Genomic DNA, 25,007 nt, shown 5'->3' with positions numbered 1-25,007 from the left:
TCATTTTGTTCTTTTTACTTCCCATAATAGAGCAAATAAACCAGAACTTAAAAGGAAGATAGACAGGACTTTCCTTTTCTTCAAGAACAATTCCATCACATGCACTATGTTGTGCGTAGAACCTCTAAAACCGAATGTGCTGATTTTTTGGCAAATAAATTGTGAGAAAAAAAAAAAGAACCAACAACAAACAAGCAACAAGCAAGAAAAATTGAGCAAGGCAAAAAATGCAAAAACGAACAAAGAAACTTACGTGGTTTGTCACAAATGTAACTATATCCATAGATATAGCACACAGAAATCCATTCTACTGATGAGAGTTACATTACAGATTTTAGGGTACAAAAGGTAGCTTACTAATCATCGACAATACACAGTCGAACAACCGTTAAAAGCACTCTCCTGACCAACATCACATGTCGTTCTTCCTTCTCTTTATTTCTCAAGATAAAGACGCGAGAGCAACAAGAAATCAACTTTCTCTCTACAAAAGGGATACCAGCCAAAATATTTATGGGAACCACTTCTCTACAAGAAACAAACGTCTCTCTTAATGCGAGGCATGAGCAAACCATTTCTCTCACTAAAAGCTCAATTCTATCTCTCGAGGCTCCTCCTTCTCTATGAAGGATGCCACAACCTCACTTTAGAGGAAAGTCCAACTTTCCCATAAGTTGACCCAGATAGGAAACACCTTGTCTCTCTCTACAATAACCAACTTATGAAGAAAAGTGCAAGCTCCATGCCCATCAAATCGCCATGACAGGAAGGATTCGGAGGACGCTCTATCGTCCCTGCCTCCCTCCTACCACCTAGAGCAACATCTATGCCTTGTATCCTAAAACACATCTTCTTCGTCCCCCCCCTCTGAACCCTCCGCCACCAGCTGTTACCCACAAATCCTCTTTTGTACAAGTTGTTTCATCTCCCAAACCTAACCCATCAACAAAAGCTTCTCGAGTCCCTTGCAGTGTTCTAGTCTCCCCTGTGATCACCCCCTACCTACCATTTTGTATCACCACTCTCCCGGAGGAGACAGAGACACTCACCAAAAAACTTTCAGGTTCCTTAGTTGGCAGTTTTCAACTGGAACGAGATGACTTAAGAGGAATCGAAAGGTGGGCCAGAAGCCTCTAGGAAGAACTCAACTTGGTTTGTAGACATCTCTCTTGTGGAGATTTCCTTTTTTCCTTCTCCTCTCAAGAAGCAGCTAATCTAGCTCTTCTAAAAACCTCTAACCCTTCGTTCAAAGGAGCCTATTGCTCCCTTCGGTGGTGGTCACCAAGAGAAGGCTCTTTCGAGAAACAAAAGGTTTGGCTCACCATCCATCACTTACCGCTTCACATGTAGTCACCAGAGACCTTTAAGAGAGTAGCGGCAGCCTGCGGGAAACTCGTGTCCAGCCACTGGATCTCCCTGGAGTCTTTACCTTTGGGCTCCATTCGACTCTTGCTGGAAGTCCTAGACACCACTTCGATTCCTCAAATGGTATGGCTCGAAATCAATATTTTATTCCACCCCATCTCAACCTCCTGGACTTCGGCTTCCCCCCCTCCCCCAATTTCCTTCAACAATCCCATTTGGCTCCTTCAACAAAAACCTCTTCTCAGCAGTGGACGGTGGTGACTAGGAAAAAACACAACCACGCACGGCCCTGCCGGCGACCACCTGATAAAACCTCTTCCAAGGTGCCCCCCTCGAGTCTTCTACCCCATAAGAAGGTATGGCGCTCTGGCCCACAGCTCCGTTCCCAGAGAAAGGGGTTGGCCTCTCTTTCGATTCTGGACGCGTCCGCCTGGGAAGCGTTCCCTTCATCTGACTCGACTTCCGATCCGAGTGATGGAGTGGTAACACTCGAGCCCAAATTGATCCAATGATCTGAGAAAGAGGTGATTGTGGAGCCCTCCCCCCCCCACCATTCTCGAGGCTAGGGTGACAGACCCGGCCCATCTTCCTCTTATCCCCCTCACACGCTCTCAACTGGCCCACCTCTTTTACCCGCCGTTTCCTCCTTTTCCCACCGTGTCTTCCTATGCTACCTCTGCCCTTCACTCCTCCCCATCGCCCGCCACACGTCCCCTCGAGACACCTAACCACTCACGCCTGGCAACGGCATAGCCTTCTACCGTACCGCGCCTATCACAACCGCCCAACCCCTGCCATCTGCCGACCTCGGGCTCCACATTGCATCCTTCACAGCCAGGTGTCCCTACCCATTACCGCCTTTCCCCCTTCTTCTCCCAAGGGGTCAGCCTCTAAGCTCCTCGAGCCGCTGTACTCCAACCAGCTGACAGCCATCCAGCCCACAACTGCGCTTACCCCACCGCTGTCGTCTCACCCCTCCCAATTGTCTCCATTGTCTGCCTCTTCAGTACTTCTGCCGGCGCGTCAGTCCAACCTCTTCCACCAGTTACCTTTGCTGGGCCTCACCCCTTCGCCTTCCCCTTCTCGGCCGGTCCAGCCCCCTCAGAACTCCACTTCGCAGCTGCAAAGCCACGAGTTAGAGACTGTTACGACCCCGGTTTCGCCCCCTCCAACGTCCTTGGTGCAGGCGCAGAGCCTCGACCCCTGGCCTGAGATGGTGCACAATACTTTTCGGCCATCTGCTACACAGGCGACTCTCCCCCCCCTGTCCCCGTCTTCCTCTTGGTTGATCTCTCCTCCTCCCTCTCCCTGACCTCTCTCCCTCTCTTTCTACCCCCTAAACCTTGACTTCCTTCTCCCCTTGGGTCATAAGCCTTCCTCTCAACAGAAGATGAACCGAGAGTCTTATCCTTCGGGCATTGTTACTGCCCAGTCTTTAGACCCCACCCCTCCTAAGCCGGCTTCTATTGTCGATCTTCTGGCACCACACCTATCCTTTACCCCACACCTGGTCCACATCCACAAGGCCCAAACTATTCACTATGTTTGGCCCCCCAATTCCCTCTTTTTGCTTTCCACTTACGCATCCATCCAGACTCACTAGTTTCTCACCTACCTTCCTACTTTATCCTTTCTCCCGATCAACTACCCCCCTACTCCCGCACTCCTCGACCCTGTTGCTATCCCTGACACTAATCCATAGCATCAACCATTAACTAACCCTTCCCCTATTTTGCCTCTCCTACTCGTGGATACTACTGAGAATTCAGGGACTCCCCAGCATATCCTTTTTAACTCTAGCCCAAGCATTTTGCCCCTCCCTGCCCTACCCTCTGCAACCTACACTGGCCTACCCTCTGATCTCTACCCTTCCATCATCCACCCCCTTTTTCGTCCTCAACTGAACCTGCAGCACAAAAGGCGACCCCCTCCGTTTCCCAAGACAGCGAAGTGGCCGAGGAGAATATTGAAGACGGGACCAATACTGAAGAAGATAAAATGAGATCTATGCACAGAATAATGGGTTTTGAGTACAACGGTCCTGAGGACGTGCACACAGATTCATCACGGCAGACGCGCAAAGCAGGTTGTAGGTGAGACTCAGAGGCCAAAGAGAACTTTGCAATCTTTTCTCTTCCTTAGCTTCCCTGGGAAGCCCATTGATTGTCGGCCTTCCCCCTCCACTATGGACCGTCCAAGGAGGTCCCCCAGACTGGCCTCCTCCCCTGTTCTCTTCTCTTATAAATGAATCTATTCATATGGAACATCAAACGGCTCAGACAGCCCTCTAGGAAAGACACAGTCAAAGCCTTCACCTCTAAATTCTCCCCTACCATTTTGGCCCTCCTTGAAACCAAACTACCAGACCCTGACCTCCAACTCATTCATTGGATCTGGGGTAGGAGACCGTGCCAATGGGTCTCTTTGCCGGTGAATGGGGCATTAGGAGGCATTTGGGTGGTCTGGGATCCTTCCGACCTCGCTCTTAACTCCCACTTTACAGGAGAATTTTTTATATATCTGATGGTGTCCCATGGAAATTCTCTGCCGTCTATGGGACGATTTCTCATACCATCAGACATCGGTTGTGGTCTGAACTGGCCCATATAGCATCCCTTCCACACCCCATTTGGTGTGCAGGCGGCAATTTCAACGTCGTTCGATGGTCTTATGAGATGAATTCCTCTTCCTCAGTCTCCTGGGAAAAGAGGACATTCTCAGATTTTATCAGTCGCAATGAGTTGATCGACATTCCTCTTCAAGGATGCCGATATACTCAGTCCAACCACAGCACCAACCCCACCCTTTCTAAACTTGATAGATTCCTTATTTCTGTCAATTGGGAGGAACAATTTCCGAGATCACTTTCCTTAGCCTTACCTAAACCTGCTTCAGACCACTATCCAATTCTGCTCGATACCGATGTTATCACTAGGGGCCCTCGTCCTTTCAGATTTGAATGCATTGGCTCCACGAGAAGGCTCTACCTGCCCTTATCCAAACCTGATGGAACTCTTTTGACTCTCAAGTTACGGGGAAAGCTGGATTTATACTACAGAAAAAATTCCAACTCCTCAAAAAGGCTCTCAAATCTTGGAGCAGAACCATTCCTGGGAATTTCTCGCACGTAAAGTCTACCCTGCTAGAAACTATCAACAACCTTGACCTTATCGAAGAATCTAGAACTCTGTCTACCTCTGAGCAGGACCTTAGGTCCAAGACTAAATTGGAGTATCTTCCTACTCTTAAGAAAGAACAAATCTACTGGTTCCAGAGATCGAGGTCAGCCTGGTTGAAAGCAGGGGATCACAACACTGGCTTTTTTCATCGGATAGCCAACTGCCACAGAAGAGACAATGCTATCTCGATGCTAAAAGTCAACAATTCCTACCGTACCCAACAAGGTGAATTTCAACTTCCAATCTTAGAGTTCGTTCAGAATCTTTACTCTTCTCCCTCTGACCCTAGACCGAGATTTTAAACCCTTGACTTTCTTACTCTCATTGAAGTTCAAGTTGCTTGGTTAGAGCGGCCTTTCTCAGAAGAGGAGATCTTTAATGCTGTAAATGCTTCAGCCAGTGACAAGGCCCCTGGGCCAGACGGCTTCCCAATTGCCCCTTTCAAGGAGTTTTGGGATATTTTTCACCCTTACTTAACTTTTTTGAGGAGCTCTTCCACAGGGGAACTCTCAACAAAGCTATGAATGCCACCTTCCTCACTCTTGTCCCTAAAAACGGAGTTGAGGAAATCAAAGACTTCCACCCAATCAGCTTCCTCAACTCTTCTTACAAGATTATGGCAAAAGTCCTAGCCTCTAAGCTGCAACTTGTTCTACCATCTATCATCTCTCCTTCACAATCAGCCTTTATCAAAGACAGACAAATCTTTGCTGGTGTTTTAGTAGCCTAGGAATGCATTCATTCGAGACATCTCACCAAGAAACCAGAGCTTATTTTCAAAATCGACTGGGAAAAAGCCTATGACCATGTAGACTGATTAGTCCTGAACGAGTCCATGGCCAGAATGGGATTTGAGGAGAGATGGAGGAAGTGGATGAGTGGATGTTATTCCACCCCACATTTCTCTATCATCATTAATGGAACGCCGTTCGGCTATTTCCCTTCCTCGAGGGGCCTAAGGCAAGGAGACCCTCTTTCCCCCTTCCTGCTCACTATTGCGGCTGAAATATTCCGTCGTTCCATCTCTCGTGTCTATCAGGCTGGCCTCCTCTCAGGATTCAAAACCAATTGGAAAGGCCCTATAGTTTCTCACTTACAATACGCAGACGATACCTTGGTTTTCCTGGATGCTACCCGCACTGAAGTTAGAGTTCTCAAAAGATTCCTCAACTGCTTCCAATAGCAACCGGGTTCAAGGTTAATATGGGAAAATCCAGTATGCAGGGTGTAGCCTTGTCATCTGCTGATATTAGAGCACTCATTCCAGATTCGGAGTACAAAGTCCAGGATTTCCCTACTACCCACCTTGGCCTACCTTTGGGTTTGGAGAAGCCGAGAAATAGGCAATGGTCCCATGTCTTAGATAAGGTAGACCGATGCCTGGCAGGATGGAAGGGCAGATACCTTTCTTTGGCAGGAAGAAATACCCTGATAAATGCTACCCTAGCAAACTCCGCGGTCTACCTCATGTCGTTCTTCCATATGCCTGCTCAGGTGGCAAACCGGCTTAATCAACTCATGAGGAACTTCCTCTGGTCTGGGCAAGCGGATAAGAAAACATATCACCTTGTGGCTTGGAATAAGGTCTATCAAACCATAAATCAAGGTGGCTTAGGAATCAAAGTTCTTCGAAAACATAACCTTGCATTGCTAGGGAAATGGTGGTGGCGCCTAGCCACTCAGCCAAATCCTCCTTAGGCACAGGTTCTAAGGCATAAATATAAAGTTCCTGTGGATACCTGGCTGCCAGAAAGAACTCAAGTCTATAATGCTTCAGGAGCTTGGAAGTCCTTCTCAACAGTCCGGGCTACTTTCAAGAGGTATACGTTCCATCCAAGAGAACATTTGAGAGTGAAATTTTAGCAAGACCTTTGGTTAGGACCTTCCCCCCTGCGAGAGGCATTCCCAAATCTATTCTCTCTTGCCAAAGACCAAGATTCCTCTATTGCTTAGGAATTAAGCCTCTCAGGAGGTCGTAGAGTTTGGAATCCTTCTTTTCAAAGGAACCTAACCGATGAGGAAACCATTGATTTCCAGCGGCTTTTGAATACCCTTCATTCCCTATTTATTCTGTCCCAAGGAAGTGATGATATAGTTTGGACACTAGCACCCTCAGGTAAGTTAGCTGTTGCTTCTTTCTATAAAAGCCTTACTATCTTACCAACTACCCTTGATTCTTATTCCAGAGTTTGGTCCACTATTGCTCCACTAAAAGTACAGACCTTCAATTGGCTCGCTTTTGCTCAAAAGGCCCCCACAGCTGTCCACCTACAAAAGAGAGGGGTCCCCATCCCTAATAGGTGTGCTCTATGTGAATGTGCGGAGGAAACAAACCCCCACTTATTCCTACATTGTGACTTCCCCTTTGACCTATGGGGCAGTGTGTTGCAATAATTTGGCATAAAGTGGGTTACCCCGCCCTCGATAACGGCTCTCCTATCCTACAATCTGGACTCAAGTTGGCCGAAGGGCGGAAAAATCTTGTGGAAGGCGACTATAGCTGCAACTATTGGACTGTTTGGCTGAAAAGAAATTCAAAAATCTTCCAAGCCTCAAAACTTCAAACCCCAGCACTGCTGCATAAGGTTATCTCTCTGGTGACCTTCTGGGCCTCCAAACACAAGGTTTTCGCAAGAATCCCAGGACTCTCTTCCTATCTCAATGGAAGAATATTCTCCATCACCAACCACAGGGGGTAACAAGGCCTAACAACTGGGTACCACCACCACAACGTAGTATCAAGTTAAACTTTGATGGGTATTCCCTAGGGAACCCTGGTCCAGCAGGGGCAGCAAGGGTTTTTCGAGACCATGAAGGCAATATTCTCCTATCAATTTCCGAATACCTTGGTCGCAAGGACTCTCTTCAAGCAGAGGCCTTAGCCCTCCTTTTAGCATTGAGAAATCTCAATCCCTCTTGAGGCTCACATCTTATAGTAGAAGGAGATCAAAAAATGTCATCTCTTGGGCTAGCAGAACAAGCAATCCACCATGGCACCTGACTCCAGTTTTTGACGAGATTCAACGAACGTTCATACTTGGAGGATCTCCAACGATACCGCAGACCGTTTGGCGAAAGAGGGAGCTAGAGGGCAGAGACAAGTCGCTCAAGCCGGGTCCACATACTTTTTCATGCTGGACCAGTGGAACTCAACCGGAACCTGAACCTCTTACACTTAATACTTTCTTTTGGTATTCGTGGTCTTTTTCTAAACTTTACAGTGTACGGGCACTCTTATAACAGCTTCCTTGTAAACTTTGTAAGGGGGCATTCTTATAAGCCCATTTTCTTGGTATAGGGTCTGTTGACCTATTTTTTACCAAGAGTCCCGTCTAGAGGGTACGCTTGGATCAAAACCTAAACTGTAATCTATCTCCCTAAAGTAATACAAAAGTCAACATTTCTCAAAAAAAAAAGAAAAGTGCATGCCCTTAAAGTGGTACGTGAGAGGCTCCTCCCATCTTTTCCCAACTTTATGGAAAACTTTAACTTTATCATTTCTTGGTTCTCAAGTCTATCCTAAACCACATAGAACTAACCCAAAAGATAACTTCCTACATAATTAGAACTATCCAATTAAATAGGAAATCCAATAAATAAGAAAACTCATCAATGTTAATATCAATCCCAATAACATAGGATTTCCTTAAAGAGGTGATTTTGGATATCACGAAATACAATAATCTCCACCTTGACGTAAAAAATTACTTACTCGCCAATCCAACATACATCGGATGACTATGTGAAATCTTCCCTTTTTACCAAACAAATTCCTTCAATAATTCTTGCAAGTCGTGGCTATGTGGAACTCAAGGTATTAAATTCAAAATTTTCCTTTTACTTTTATTCCCAATATCTGAATTCCACTTACATGTGCCACAATATATTGCTGGAAAATAAAAACAATGCAATAGATACAATCTAGGATCTTATTTTACCGCCAAGGGAAATAGAAACCATCCAGGAACTTTAAACAAATACCACAATATATGTTCCTGAAAAAATACAGAAAAAATATAAACTAAAACTGAAAATAAATAAAAACTAATGAGAAGACTTAGTGGAAGATGTCTGAAGTTACCCAACCAGGACTTGTTACAATACACACCCGAGTCCCAGACCAATGACGTACTTTTCCTCCTTAAGGCGTTGCTGGAAATTATTAGATAGGGAAGCTTTGTAGGTTATCCTTCTTTATTTAGGGTTTAAGAGGGCTCAAAAATAACCTAGGGTTTATACAAACCATATGGGAACAAAATAAGGCTGATCTCGGAGTTGATATCTCTCGAAGTTAAGCTTCTCTTCTTCCTTTGAAAAATACAGTAAACCTTAGTTTTGGGGTTTCTCCTCAAATAGGCCACCTCTAATTTTCCCTAAAATAGGTCACCTCTATTTTTTCTTTCAAGACAAAAGAATATAGAGGAGAGAGAGGTGGTATGTCCTAGAGAGAGATGGTGTGCCTCTCTTTAGGTTAAGAGAGAGAGAGATGACGTGCCTCTCTTTAGGTTAAGAGAGAGATGGCATGGTAAAATAAAAGTGAGAGAGATGAACATTTTATTAGCATGAAGAGGAGAGAGGGATTCCCAAATTTGAGGAAGAGAGAGAGGTCTCTCCCAAATTTGGTGCGTGAGGAAGAGAGAGAGATCCAATAATTGGGATGTGAGGGAGAGAGATCTCTTAAGCGCAATAGAAAATCTTGTTATTGGATCTCAAATGGCCTCGCCTTTAAATAGAAGGAGATCTAGAGAAAACTTATCTTCTAGTTTGAATAGGATTTGCCTTATCTAATTTCCAGCCACAACATATTAGATTAAAAAGGAAATTTGTGGGGTGAGAGATTTAATTAGAGCCATCCATCCCAAAAATCAGCCATTATGATTTTGGGTGGAAAAATTAAGAACCTTATCCCCTTACACTTTGACCCAATCCGCTCCTACTTAAAATCAAACCAATCAAATTTAAATTTTATCCTTTTAAATTTGAAATCAAACTTTAAATATTTTCTAGATAAATCTAATTTAGATTTCCCACAATAATTGGGAAACCATATCTCATTAGATATCAAATCTTTGAATTTATCAAATTTAAATTTGATTTTAAAATAAGTCGTGCCCCTTTCTTCCTAATAAAAAAGCGTGGGGGGATTGTACCACAAAAAGTAGTGTACTCCCCTTTTTCTCAAATAAAAAAACTATGGCCCCTTCTTGTTAAAAGAAAGTGGCGTGACACCCCCTTCAGCAATAAAACAGGGTGTGCCAAATAATGCTGAACAAAAATAGGGTGTGATCCCTAGGGTGCACGGAGTGCCACATGTGGAGCTGGATCCATGGCCCAATTATGTGTTATTTTAAAGTTCTGCAAATATTCATAAATACCTTTTTATGAAAATTTACGGCAGAAACAATATTTTAATATTCTGAAAAAATTTAAAAATCAAAAAAACATTTATAATACCAAAATAACATATATTAAGAGTGGACTGGTACCATTGGGTCAAAATAAGCGACACTAAGGGCGCTCCACTCGCCCCAAAAACCATGATCCATAAATGTTCTCTTATCCAACCCAACAAAAGTCCCATGACCCACAGTCTCTTTGCAAGGGCTCATGATTGGCTTGTCAAAGTTGAATAACAAAGCAACAGGACTATGATGTTGGAATGTGGATTACAGTCCCCCCTTTAAGAGCAAGTCTAACACTTGCCACTACAGTGAAAAGGGAGCCCTCTCAATACACATGTACACGTGTCCCTATAAAAAGGGTTGCTTCCCATGAAGCTGTCATATGTACATGTTAAGCAGAAGTCTATTGAGGATTTGACCCTTGCTCTCATAGGCCTACAACCACGCACGGGAGACCACACAAATCTCCTGGCTTACAAACATGAACCCTAGGCATCTCTCCGACCTCAACAAGAGATGACCCACTTCAAACCCTTTTCGGATGTGCCACATGCCCAGGGCCAAGGGTTTTAGACATGATCAAGGCCATAAACCGCCCAACCCTTGGTCAATCAACACACACTCCCAGTGAAGTGCATATTCCACTATACATCATTTTTTTATAAGCTCTCTAAGCCTTTAAAGACCACAAAAAAACCAACAATTCTTGCTGAAACAAAGGCAAAAAATGAATAATGCAAAAGGAACATCATATTTTAAGTGGTTCGTCACAGATGTGACTACATCCACAGATGAAGACACTTAAAGGTTTTTCACCAATCAATGAGAGAAAAAATTACAAAAGACTCATACCAAAGAGAACCAGAAAAAACACTCAATCTCCCACAATGCTTCTCTCTTCAATTATCTCTCTATAAACAACCAACTTTCCCTTTATTTTTCTGCAATTTCTCTCTTTACAAAATGAGAAATATACAGAGAAAAACAACCCCCCAAAAAGTGGTATGTTGAACCTCCTACACTTCTTCACACTTTTTAAGAAACCCAACTTTATTCGTATCTAAGTAGACTCATGCCACATACTAATCTAAATAAGATCCACCAAGATAAGCTTTTAAAATTAGTAACCTAATTAGAATCCCAAATAAAAAGGAAACCACCCAAAAATAGGAGACCAAAAAAAATGGAAAATCAATCACTAAAATGTAGGGATTCAAGTCAACTCAACAAATTTGTACCTTAGCTTGAATACCAAATGCAATGGGAACCATCTTCTTCATGGGCAGTCCCCTTGGCAATATATTAATCAAGTCCAAGAAAACTTGAACTTCTGTAATAGAATCTGATTTGTCAACATATCTACAATATTTTTCTTGGCGACAATCTTCAGAAACAAGATATCACCTTCAGCTATTATCTCACAGATAAAATGGTAGTTGACATCAATATGCTTCATTCTTACATGATATACCTGGTACTTTGCCAAATGTATTGCATTTTGTGTTAGGTTTTGTGGCCTTTAAATGCCTAGAGAGCTTGTAAAATGACATTTTATAGTGGAATATGCACTTCAATGGGAGTGTGCGCTGTGAATGACTATGAGTTGGGCAGTTTGTGGCTCTAGTTATGTCTGAAACCCTTACTACTGGGCATGTGGCACGACCGAGAAGGATTTACAATGGGTTATCCTTTGTTGAGGTTAGAGAGATGCCAAAGGATGACGTTTATAGGCCAGAAGAATAGTATGGTCACCTGTGTACAGTTGGTAGTTCTGTGAGAGCAAGGGCCAAAGTCTCAACAAACTTCTACATGGCAAGTGCACATAACAGCCACATTACTAACAAGAAACCATATAGGGAGAAACGTGTACATGTACATACAGAGCCCCCTTTGAGCAATAGTAACAAGTGTTAGATTGCTTTAAAGAGGGGGACTGAAATCCATATTCGAAGATTATGATTCCACTGTTTATTGACCAAATTTGACGAGCCAATCATGAACCCCTGCATTGAAACTATAAGTCAAGGGTTTTTGTTGGGTTGGAAGAGAAATCAGTAATGGATCATGGTTATTGGGTCATGTGGAGTGCCCCTATTGTCGCAAATTTTGACCCATTAGTACTAGTCCACTTCTAAATTTTTTATTTTTGGTATTAGAAATGTGTTTGTGAATTTTATAAAACTTTTTAGAATTTTAAAAATTTATTTCTAATGTAAAACCCCTAAAAGAGCATTTTCATAATTTCTGAAATTTGGAAGGGCACAAACGGGGACAATGATCCATCCCCACATGTGTGCCACCCATGGGTGGGACGTGGCCATTGTGGAGATCACTTAATCTCTCTTGGGTGGCACGCCCCCCTTCTTTTATTTATGTGACATCTTTTTTTTATAAAAGGTTATGTTAAGGGAATCGTTTAAATATTAAAGATTATTTTAATTAGAGTTTGGTTTGACCAAAACTCCAATTATTTTGACTTCATATACATTTTGAGAAGATACTAGGAAGTTTTAGATTGGTTATAATTCTAGGTTAAATAGAAGTTGGACTTGAGTCAAATTATAAGGGGATAAGATCCATAATTTCCACCCAAATTCATGATGCCTGATTTGTAGGATGGATGACTCAAATTTAATATCTCACCCCACATATTTCTTGATATCCTGCTGGTCAAGCTGGGTAAATAAGATAAGCCATACCTATAAGAAATCCTATTTCAAGTGGAAGAAAGATTTCTTTCTATTTAAACACTATTTGAACCTCTCTCTCAAATCGTGACATATCTCTCTCACGCCAAGAAGAAAAAAATTTGTCTTCCCTCCACAAACCAATATTTCTCTCACACAATTTTAGATCGTCTCTCTCTCCCCATTGCTCTATAGGGTCACAACACCCAAAAGAAAGATAACAAGGTGGCACTTTTGAAACCTTAAGTAAGAATTTTGTTGTCTTTGAAGAAAAGGAGAGGTACAGCCAGCCAAGAGAGAAATAAACCCTCAAGCCTAGCCCTTAATTTGATCTTATAAGGTTTCTACAAATCCTAAATAGATTTCTATGCTTTCTCAAGCCCTAGATTGAAAGGTATTGCCTTAAAAGCTTCCCTCTCAATAATTCCAGAAAGACCTAAAAGATTAAAAAATGCGCTATCGAGAACGGAATCGCATGTGGGGTTTATCAAGCCCTGTGGGGGTGACTCTCTAGTAAGTCTTCCCAGTTGATTTAATTCTTTTTCAGTCATTTTATATTTTTCTGTGAATTTTCAAGAACATCTTTTGTACTTAAAACTATAGCGGAGATTGAATACTGCTCCTGAATGGTGTTCACTTGTTTGGCAGTAAAATAAAGGTCCTAGGTTAAATATGGGATTTTAATTTTGATTTACAGCAGTGTATAGTCGTCCATGTAAGTGGAATTCTGGAATATTGAATAAAAGGAAAAGAAAAAATTTTCACTTTACTTCTTTGAGTTCCACATAGCCATTCATTTCATCGGACTATCACAATAAACGATAGTCCCATGCTATCGTAAGCCCAAATCAATTACAAGCCCTCTATGCCATATAACTTCTTTTACTGCCTTGGTAACTGCCATGTATTCTGCTTCAGTAATAGACCAGGCAACCACAGTTTGTAGCATTGACCTCCAACTGATCAAAGTTCATTCAAGCGTAAACACATAACATTTAGTTGATCTCCTACAATCCAAATAACCTGCAAAATCAACATCGACATAACCAATAATCTTGTCACCAAACTTGCTATTTCTATCAAACATCATACCTACATCTGATGAGTACCTAGGAGCTTAGAATATTCCATCATGAATCTGGTCAGGACCTTCTCAATCTACTCCTGGGATAGCCACAATTTACCCAACTTTCAATCTCTGAGTATCTCCATGCCAAAAATTTTCTTTGCTGAACCTAAATATTTTTTATTTACTGATTTCTGAAGAATTCTTCGCAACAGTAAACATGTCATCCACATAGAGCAATAAAGAGATGAACAAACCATTAGCAAATCTCTTCAAATAGACACAATTATCAGACTTCTGACATACCCATGTCCAATCAAGTATGTATCAAAATGCTTGTACTACCTAGAAGCTCACTTCTTCAAAATGCCTATAGGTAATAAATAGATATACTACCTAGGAGACGGCTTTAGGCCGTAGAATGACTTCTTCGACTTGTAGACATCGTCCTCATTGCCTTTAACAACAAACCCTTCTAGTTGAGTCATATAAAATTATTATTCCAACTCTCCATGAAGGAATGCGGTCATCACATCAAGTGCCACATGTGGAGCTAGATCCATGGTCCTACATGTGTTATTTTAAAGTTCTGTAAATTTTCAGAAATACCCAAATAGAAGTGTGTTTCACAACTAGAGAGAAAATTTCATTATAGTCGACACTTCTTTCTGCGCATAGCCTATTGCAGCCAAATGTGTTCCTAAAAAGTTAAGAAAAATGTATAAGATTGTACATACCACTTTTTGGGGGGTTGTTTTTCTCTATCTATTGATTTTTTTTGTAGAGAGGACACGCTAGAAAAGAAAGGGAAAGTTGGGTATTTAGCGAGAGAAAATAGTAGAAAGAGACAATTGGGAGATATGATTTTCTCTCTTGTACTCTTAGGTATGAGTCGCTTGTAATTTTTTTCTCATTGATAAGTAAAAACCCGTCGATCGTCTTCGCCCGTGGATGTAATCACATCTATGATGAACTACTTAAAAACTGGTGTTCTTTATGCATTATTTATTTCCTGCTTTATTTTTCGTGCTTGTTGCATGCTTGTTGTTGGTTCTATTTTTTCCACACTTTATTTGCCAATGTCGGGTTTTAGAGCTTTTGCGTGCAACAAGTAGTATTAGAGTCTGGCATACAGTTGTCGGTATGACAGTAAAGGTTATGAAAGCAAAGTTCAAGGTGGAGAAATTTGATGCTATGCAAAAAAATTTCAACAAGAATTGTCTAAGAAATTTATTTTGCAAAATGGGAAGATTTCATAAAGTTATCGGATGAATGTTCGAATGGCAAGCAAGTAATTTTTTATATCAAAGTGGAGATCGCTAGATTTTGTGATATCCAAAAGCAACTTCTCAACGAAATCCTTTATTATTGAGACTCATATTAATATTGATGATTTTCTATATTTATTGGGTTTTCAATTTAATTGTATAATTCTAATTATGTAAGAAGTTATCTTTTGGGCCAGTTCCATATGGTTTAGGATAGACTCAAGGGCTAAGAAACGATAAAGTTAAAGTTTCCCATAAAGTTGGGAAAAGATGGGAAGAGCCTCTCATGTACCACTCTATGGGCTTGTGCTTTTCCGTATAAGTGGGTTATTGTAGAGAAAGAATAGGTGTGACCCTATTTGGGTCACCTTATGGGAAATTGGACTTACCTCTAAAGAGAAGCTGTAGCCTCCTTCACAGAGGAGCCTCTGAAGAAGCTGAGAGAGAAGTGACCTTCTAGTGAGAGAAACGGTTTGCCTATGTCTCGCATTGAGAGAGACGTTTGTTTCGTGTAGAAAAATGGTTCCCATAAAGATTTTGGGTGGTATCCCCTTTGTAGAGAAAGTTGGTTTCTCATTGCTCTCGCATGTCTATCTGAAAAAGTAAAGAGCAGGCAGAACAATTGGTGATGTCAGTCGGGAGAGTGGTTTCAAGGGTTACTCAACTGTATATTGTCAATAAATCGATCATTACTAAGATACCTTTTGTATCCCAAAATTTGTAATGTAACTCTCATCAGTATGGTGGATTTTTGTTTGTCATGCCTGTGGATGTAGTCACTTGTGTGACGAACCATGTAAATTCCGGTTTTCTTTTTTGCATTTTTCTTCCGAGATCTATTTTTCTTGTTTGCTGCTCGTTTGTTTCCAATGCTATTTTTTCTCACACTTTATTTGCCAAATATCAATCCATCTGATTTTAGAGCTTCCATGAGCAACAGCACTATCCCCATTAGACGAAATATTTTTCTTCTCAAATGTATGCCTCGCTTTTATTTTATTTAAGAAATCTATTATGATTTGGTAGGTATTCTTGCAATTAAACTTGTCACAATGTGTTGTATCTCTGCACACCACAATAACTAAGCCAAGAGCCCAAAACTAGACAAGGGAAAACAAAACCACAAAGCCTGCTGAATTCCAAAAGTTCTTAAATCACAATTATTTTCCATCAAGTGTTGCACTATCCTAATTCCTTTCTCAATAGTATCCGTTTATGATTCAGTAACAGAAATGGGAGTGATCAGGTCATATGCACAACCATGAAACTTACTACTCTAATGATGTACACCTACAAGCCTCAACCACCATCATATAGACAGTAGTACAGCTGTTAGTTTTTATTACGTCTCGGTTGTATTGCACTTCAGCCAAAAACTCCAGTAAGCATGGAAGTAAAGCACTCGGTCACTAAGGCAAAAGGTTGTATGTTCAAGTTCCACGAGCCACAGATGTCAGATGTTTCACTAGCACCCATGCCTAGTAGACACATACAGACAGTTGTTGGGTTTTTGCGGCCATTTAAAGGCCTTAATTGAGCAAGTAACCAATTTTTACTATAGTGGAACAATGGACACCAATGAGAGTATGGTCCAGAGGGACCGAAGTTGGCAATATTGATGCCGAGACTCAAACTAGGTTGATGAGCTAGGACAATTGCGTTCTAAAACTCTAAGATAGCTCGGCGTTAGCAAGGTTACCCCTTGATAATGTCGAAGATGCCCAAAGTAGTTTGACAAGGGATTGTGTGACCCTTGAGTGTGAATAGTACGCATGAAGCGACAAATGTCAAATCCTCATCATAGACCATCACATGACATGTACATATGATAGCAGTATCGTGAAGCAAAGCACCCAATGTTATCAAATTCACTTTGCTTCGGCCAAAGAGGCCAAAGCTTTCCGATTTTAAGCCTAAACCGAAGCGAAGATAAGTGTGGTGTTGCCACTTCGGGTTGCTTCGAGTTTGCTTTGGCTGAAGCTTCAGGCTGCTTCGTCTCGGAAAGAAATACCTATATAAAAGTTATTTTTAGTTTTTAAAATTTTTTATTTTAAATTTTTTCCATTATTTTATATATCAATATCTAATTTATTTATATTAAATAAATAAATAAGTCTGAAGTCTTCCCCCAAAATCGCCAGAAACACTGAATTGCCTCATTTTTCTCACCAAACTAAAGAAGACTCGGAAGCAAATCTGACAACATTGAAACCACCATTGAGGGTGTTGCACGTACATGCGCGATAGATAACCCCCATGCACCAAATTGCGATGTGTGTGCACAAGCCTGTGTGACCAAGGCTTGCTGACTTTGGTAGCCCAATCATGAACACCTGTGATGGACTATGGGTCATGGGAACTACTGGGTCAATTTGAGAAAGTGATTGACATTTATGTCTCTAGTAGAAATGAAGTCCTTGAGTATTTTCGCATTTTCCTTAACAAAGTTGGATTCGAATCCCATCAAATTAATTTAGTAATAATTAATTTGATTATAAATGATTTTTAGATTAATAAAATAAATTTTTAGAAGTCTCTGGAAATTTTATTTTCTCAAAACTGATTTATAAATAGGCTTAAACTGATTTTTCAGATATTTAATTATTCAAAGAAAAAAATAAAATAGTAAATGTTTTCTAAAAATCATTTTCTTAATTTTAAAATTACTAATACACACGGGGGCCCATTATACTCCATGGGCCCTGTGTGGGGCCAACTAGCGCCCCATGGGTGGCACGCCCCACATAGTGCACCCTTCTTTCTTATTTTGTGGAATGCAAGTTGGCCACTCAATCAATTGAAATAAAATAAAGAAGGCTTTGCAATGAAAGATATTTTGACTTTTCAAACAGGCGTGTGTAGAAAATGAATGGAAATAAATGGAAAGAAGATACTCACCCAAAAAAAAGAAGATTATATTTTCCATATATCAAATATTTGATGGGATTAGGTTAAGGAAGCTGAAGAATAAGGTTCTAGCGCCTTCCATTAGATCATGATGGCTGATCTATGGATTGTAAGACTAAGATCTCTCACCCCACAAGTCTCCTATGATCAATTGTCCAAATCAAATCTCCATAAGGATGGCTAATCCTAAAAACCCTAACCCTAACCATAAGTTTATATATTGTCTCATTATGGCGGGTCCAAATCTCTACAATACAAGTTACATCTTTCTCTCTCTTCCCAAAAAGTGGCATGCCACTCTCTCTCATCTCTCTAGCCTCATCTCAGCCCCCTCTCCCATTCTTATAATAATTTTAGAAAAAAGAAAAGGGGGCACGCACCACTTACATAGATCAAGGGCCAAGGCCCTGAATTGTTCCATTGCCTTCATATTGCTTAAGGGTTTCTAGTCGGTGCTTCCCATAGTTGTGAGACCTAAAAAAGTCCTTGATCACATGCGTCATTGAAGGAAGAGACCCGGAATGGAGTGTATCAAGTCCAATTGAGGTAATCTTTTGCCACTTTATTTTATTTAGTGCAATTTATGTTAATTGTTCACAAGTCAATGTTTATGTAATTTTATTTATTCAATAAAGAGTTGTATTAAGTGGCAGCAAGTGAGAATCCTTATTTGTGCTTCTTTGTTCTTTTTGAGTTTATTTTGTAATCTTAATCTTTGTTCTTAATCTTTGGACCTTTGTAAATGTTCTAGCCGGTTGAGAAAAAGAAAAATTTTAAACTACATAAACCGTGCTACTTCACCCTATCCATCTTTCAAAAGTGTGCCATTTCCGTGTCAAGAAGCATCAACAAACGTGGAGGTGTTGGCATGCGACACCAGGGAAAAACCCAGGCGTCGGGTTCACACTGCCCTTAACTTAACAACACTACGATTGACAAGACCAATATACTGCATATGACGCTCTACAAACTCCACTTAACAAATGCAGTTATGTTTAGTTACCACCACTCAAAAGACTCACAATGATTTCAAGTGCTTCTCTATCTGCATTAGCAAATGGAAAACAGAGCAAGAACACTACTGCAGACAAAAGAACATTACAAAGCATGACCAGTATGGAAATCTGCAATAAAAAAGATAAATAAGACACGAAAAAACTACTTACTGCATTTCTGCAAATAAGTACCAAACAACTCACTAACCTGATGTCGCATCCAGAGCAAGATGTGGACTGGATGCTTGAGAAGCTTTTATGTTGTATGCCTTGAGAGCATCATCCCATCTCTGCAACTTCTCATACCTGTAAAAGGATCAGTAAACAATGTGTTTACCTTTATGAAGTCAGCAAAGGAGCCCATCTGATGAGTTATGGTCTGACTGCCCTTGATAGAGCAGAATGGCGGAACAGGATTCATGTAGTCAACCTCAAATGGTCGGAATAAGGCTTGGATGATAATGATGATGATGATGAAGATGAGTAAAGGAGGTCATCTCCAATCATTAGACATACTTAGTGACAGCAAGCTAACGATGTGGCAGGCAATATCTAAGTATAAGAGGAAAGGCAAGAGAAATGAAGCTCTAATATCACTATGCCTTTCGATAGGTGCAAACAGACACATGAATATTTTAGTCAAAAGAAAGAAAGCATTTCTCAGCACCGCTAAGTATTTAGGCCTACCATGACTCCTTTAATTGTACATCCAGATGTTGTTGTGCATAAGTCAAGATCCCAACAGCAGCCTAAACCAAGGAAATACATCTATCAAGTAGGAACAATATCCAGCATGTGTAATTCTCTTCGACATGCACTAGTAATCAATAAAAAACAAACTGTTGCAGAACAGACCTCATGCTGGTGTAGCTGATTATTTATATGAATAAGTGTTTCAACAACAGTAACAGGGTTGGCATCCATCTTGCTGCATGCATTTTCAAACTCCATTTCCTTGTAATGGAGTGCCTTTGCAAATGCTCGACACTGGATAAAACTAACACTTAAATTAATGAGGGTAATAAAAAGCATATCCAATAGTGTCCAGTTCCATAATAGAACAGAATCCAAATGACAAACAATCCTGGATAAGAAATCACCTTCTCTGCAAGAACACCTAGGAGTCGAATGTCTATTGGTAAAGGCTTTTCATCATGCTCCATAAACTCTGCCTGCAAAACCAGTTTTAAGGATCACTTGACCAAAATCTAAAGGCATCATAATTCATTATACACATCAAGGCACATGCAAGGTTGTTTCATAAGACAAAACAGGTTACCAAATTAAGGAGTGTAGCAAGAATTTCAGGAGGAATATTCGGTGATGAGAAAGCCATTTCAAGACTTCGAACTAACTGTTGTTGGTTAGCTTCATTCAATTGTGCCCAACAGCTCACAAACCCAGCAGCAAACAACTCGCGACCAACAAAAGGCTGCAGGAGTCGAATAACATAATTAAGAAATTTGAAACAGGATGCAATTTACAACTGCAGAATAGGTTCTTGCACCTGTAACTGTGCAAGCCTTGCACATGTACGTAGAGCTGGAGAAGGAGATTCTTTGAGCAGTTCAATGCTAAAATGTCGCATCCACTCTGCCCAATCTTCCTTAGTACTACGTTGGGAAGCCTCCCAAGCAATTCGCAATCGTCCATCATTAACCTGGTAGTTAAATAGGAATATCAAACACTTTGACGTGAGCAGATAACGAACCATAGGCAGAGCATACCATCAAAAAACACTAGAAATCAAAATCATGAGTAGGAATGCATCCCAACGATGCTAAATTCTGCAACACACACGAAGGCGCAAGCCCCGTGCACACACACAAATAAATGAGATCATTCAATCATACAATCTTTAATACCTGAGCGCCGTAGTAATTATGAATATCATATTCATCTATACTCAAGGATAGTATACTGGCCAAAAAATAAATCAGGTGCTCTAAAACAATGATGGAACAATATCCAAAATATGCATCCCATTATGTTCAATCATTGAAGACCAAAGAGCCAAATGAATACACTTGAAAGATGTTAAACTAAAGAAAGAAAGGCGGGATTATTGCATCAACAGATCACGACAGAATAATGAAAACAAGAAGATACGATTTGAAAGAATAGGCTTGACAAAATAATTCAAACGAAATCCAATGGAAGAAACCTTGAAACCTTAGCAGGATAAAATAGAAAGAATATTATCATGAGTAAATGGAAGAACATACATAAAAAACAATAAAACAAATTATCATGTGAGTAAATGGAAGAACATAAATAAAAAACAATTAAAACAAATTATCAGTTTTTTCCTTTTAAAGTCCACCATGGTTAATTAGTAAAAGGAGAGATGAATATATCAAAAATTTCATAAATATCAAGAGAAAGCAAAAAGGAATGGTAAATTACTTTGTAGTTTCTGGCCTGTCTTTGGGGCTCGACTCCATCCTCATATGGATCACTCTCCTTATCTTCCAGTGGATCACTGATCTCCTCCACAGGAAAACGGCGAACCAATTTTTGATAAGAGATACTGTCCAAAATGAGTGGCTCCTTTTTCTCCAAGCGAACCTCGATTTCTTTGAAATCCTTATGCTGAAAGCATAATGAAATATTTTGGTCATGCCAGATAAGTATTAGAAAAAAAAAAAAAAAATTAAAGAAACACATGAGACAGGGCAATACGTAAGACCTGCAAGCGATACTTCAGTAAAAGTTTCCGTATTGAGGGTACAAATAGAGCAAAGTCTTCCCCAAGGGCATGCGCCAAGCAGCAAATGGCATCCACAGCATCCTTACGTAATTCATCATTATTCCTGCCCAGTATAATGTTCACAATTTAAGAAAACCATCAAATTCAGGAATGTTAGAAAATCAGTTGAAAAGAGGAAAGTAACGTGAGTAAAGGAAAGGACAACATGTCCGTGACATAACATGTCCATGACAACTACACAGACAGAATTACTATCAAAGCCATGAAGAATGAAACCAAAACACGGGTATGTATCATGAGCACAACCATCATGCATGCACAAGAAAATCACACCAAAAGTGTTCAACAATGGAAGGGGACTGTCCAAATTCAATTGGTGTGAAGGAAAGCACGCACTCATTATGTAGAGACTCACACATATCATTGAAGAAATATGTGAGCAGTATAATCAAAGGGAAAATGGCATCATCGATAAACAAGCTAGAGAGGCATTTGATTGATTGCGATACTGATAATCCAAATAAAGTGAGATACCCCTAACATTGACTCATTTGATTAGATTGGAGGTACAGCTAAGCATTTACATGGACATACTTCCTGTAGCTGTATAAGTTACACGATCAATGAAATTATGTTATACGATTCATAAAGAAAATGTCCTAGACTATCGAATCATAATCCAATGTTTCACAGAAACAACTCCAACAGAATTTGCACAATACCACGAAAAGCTCCAACAGGAAATCTGACAAGAAAGCAGCATACGCATCATAGCCACATTTCCTAACAGCCAGAAGTTCGCTTCAAGAATGATGCGCCCTCTTCATAATCTCAGCCCCACAGATCATGAATCAGATCATTTGAGGGATCATGTTTCAGTCTTTTCAGCTACAATTGCAACAGATAAGGTCTCGGTTGCATATGCATATGGCTGTGCTATATATTATACATAGATTAAACACTGCAACAGATAAAGGGTATATTGTATGCAGGGAGACATATGATGCATGAATACTAGAAAATGGACTATGTATTGGCATGTGATGCCCCAAACAAATATATACACCACGACGGACCAACGTTGAGTACATAACAATATAGCATTTTACGTACAAACTGTTTGGGTTTGTATGGACTTCAAAGCCAACATTCCAATTACGTACTTTTCTTTAATAAAATAGCATTTTACATACACACTGTTTGCTTTTGCATATTCATTACTGGCATCAACTTACAAAAGTTGTGCCACTGCCAGCGCAAGCATTTTCAAAAACTATGCTTACAAGGCAAAGACACTAAAAGGTATTGAGGAAAACTTTACAAAATTCCTAGAATGACACTGCTGCACAAAAAAATCCTCAAATAACAAAGGCTTCCCGAAACATCTATAGACAATGCACAAAACTTCCATATACCTCAGATTATGGGTGTTCAAAACATTCTCAGAAGTGATCTAGTTCTCTCGGTTGGCAGTGGTGACTTGGCTTTCACTCCTTCTCTTTCTAGGCTATCAGCTCTTTTCCTTAACCCTCTCCAAACGTGTTTAAACAGCACTGTGATATTAGAGGTTCTATTAAAACTCTGTGAGAAGGTTTCATCAAGTCTCCAAGGGTGGCCTTTGCATCTAAACGGCCAATATGGCCATAAATGATAGCCCATATTTTGTGGGCATTGTATTTTGAATATGAAATTCTTTTACAATCAATATAACATAGGTAAATTTTTAATCTGAAAGATCTTGTCAAAAATATTTGTTTTGAAGTTACAAATAGACTTGTCAAAACTTAAGGATATGCCATGAGAAGGTACAGCAAAGTGGAAAGACAAATCCGCATCTGTAGATGGTAGTAGCTTACTAGATGGGGGGACAGGCAATCACCCTTACAATTCTCATATGATGCAAAATGCATAGGAGGTCTCATGCAAGGGTTGGGACCTTATCTACTTTCCTTAAAACTAATTCAATCTTCATACAAGGCCTATAAATATATGTTCACTTTCATTAAATAGCTTATGCTGCATTCTGAGGGACTTCTGATAAAGATTGTCTCTGTTAAAAGTTGGCTCGTGAATAAAGATACAGAGATAGAGATGCAAGACCTAGGATAGAGAGATTTTTTTAGCATCACATGCACTTGAGAGTTGACCCATGGAACCAAAGGGCATGGAGCATCACAACCTTCAAGGCTAGCACAGTTGATCCATAGGTAAGGTAAATGAACCATGGTATAGCTGCATTACTGAAGAAAAAAATCGACATATGGGTGTTGGTATTACAGCCATTAACAAGCTCTCATCTCATTAGGTATTAGTGGATGCCTCCACATCTCATGATTCTCTGTGGGTCGCCATCTAGTTTTGACACATTTACCCATTTTGTTTTATTTTATTTTCCAAATCTCATTTTCCACCACCCACACAAACAAATAAACCCAAAAAGATGATATTTTAATGCTCAGGAACTATGCCCAGGCTCGGGACTTGGCCCTTGCCCTTGCCAAGTTACTCGGGAGATTCCACTACACTTGCCTTTGCTGACTTACTCGGGCAAGTATGAGTGAACTCAACCGAGTCCTGCCCGAGACCAAAAAAGGGCCCAAAAAATGATAAAAATTAAAAACTAAAAAAGAAAAATATAAAATTCCAAAAACAATATACTAAATCAGAAAATATAAATAAAACATGAAACAAAGAAATTTTTCATTTCATTGGCTTGTAAAACAAGGAAGTACAAAAAAGACTGCACTTTCCAAACCTTGAGTCGATAATCCAAGAAAATGGAGAGATTGAGGAAGATGTCACACAGATTTAGAGCTGAGTGGGCAAAGTGGAGATGTGCAACTGGAATTTATGTGATCGCCGCATACCAATGAAGCTGAAGGGTAAGTTCTATAGGACAGCTGTGAGTAGTGTTTTAAAAAACGACGAGTCGCAACAGACTTGCCCTAGTCAACACGGGAATCGGTCACCCTATGTCGATTTCACTAAAATACGCAGAGTTGCCCGGTTCTAGAGAAGAACCGACGAATCGCTAAAGTGAACCACCGAGTCTGCTACGGTGAACCGCCAAGTCTGCAAAGGAAATCGGTATTATAACATCATCAAACCGAGGGGAGGGCATTTTTGTAATTTAAAAAAAAATTGGGACAATAATGGCATTGTACAAGTATGGCCACGTACACACTCATGCTTTTCAAGCACGTGACAAAGATAGTACTGAGGAAGGTTTTATGAACATTAAACATCTTTCACCTTTTCGATGTGCGATTTGAGCATGGTATACAGTATAGGCTTGAAAAGGTAATACAATATAGGCTTCTATTATTAAAGATAGTACGAAAAGTGGCACTTTGGTTAGTCAGTTATCACGTCCATCTTCTAACCAAAAGGTCCCTAGTTCGAACCTTGGCAGCACCATCTTCTATTCT

General features: G+C 40.4%; 1 protein-coding gene across 5 annotated transcripts in view; it reads right to left on the bottom strand.

The window, feature by feature from the left end:
• TOR (target of rapamycin) overlaps positions 1–25,007 on the bottom strand; it is a 130,558-nt gene that overhangs the window by 64,381 nt on the left and 41,170 nt on the right. For all 5 annotated transcript variants that reach the window (XR_002283386.2, XR_016054453.1, XR_016054454.1 and 2 more), the window contains exons 25-32: positions 21,559–21,682; positions 21,276–21,461; positions 20,377–20,529; positions 20,149–20,301; positions 19,970–20,041; positions 19,725–19,856; positions 19,557–19,618; positions 19,078–19,175 (exon numbers count right to left, since the gene is read on the bottom strand). Coding sequence is in view for 2 of the 5 variants with exons in the window: in XM_020676024.2 (XP_020531683.1) it covers positions 19,078–19,175; positions 19,557–19,618; positions 19,725–19,856; positions 19,970–20,041; positions 20,149–20,301; positions 20,377–20,529; positions 21,276–21,461; positions 21,559–21,682 (980 nt within the window). In the remaining 3 variants the exon portion in view is untranslated. The remainder of the gene's footprint in view (positions 1–19,077; positions 19,176–19,556; positions 19,619–19,724; positions 19,857–19,969; positions 20,042–20,148; positions 20,302–20,376; positions 20,530–21,275; positions 21,462–21,558; positions 21,683–25,007) is intronic.

Source organism: Amborella trichopoda, chromosome 4 (assembly GCF_054954075.1).
Source record: "Amborella trichopoda isolate Santa Cruz 75 chromosome 4, AtrichopodaSantaCruz75HAP2 v2.0, whole genome shotgun sequence".
Lineage (NCBI taxonomy): Eukaryota > Viridiplantae > Streptophyta > Magnoliopsida > Amborellales > Amborellaceae > Amborella > Amborella trichopoda.
The sequence above is the reverse complement of the archived record's forward strand: the minus strand, read 5'-3'. Positions and strand labels throughout refer to the sequence as shown.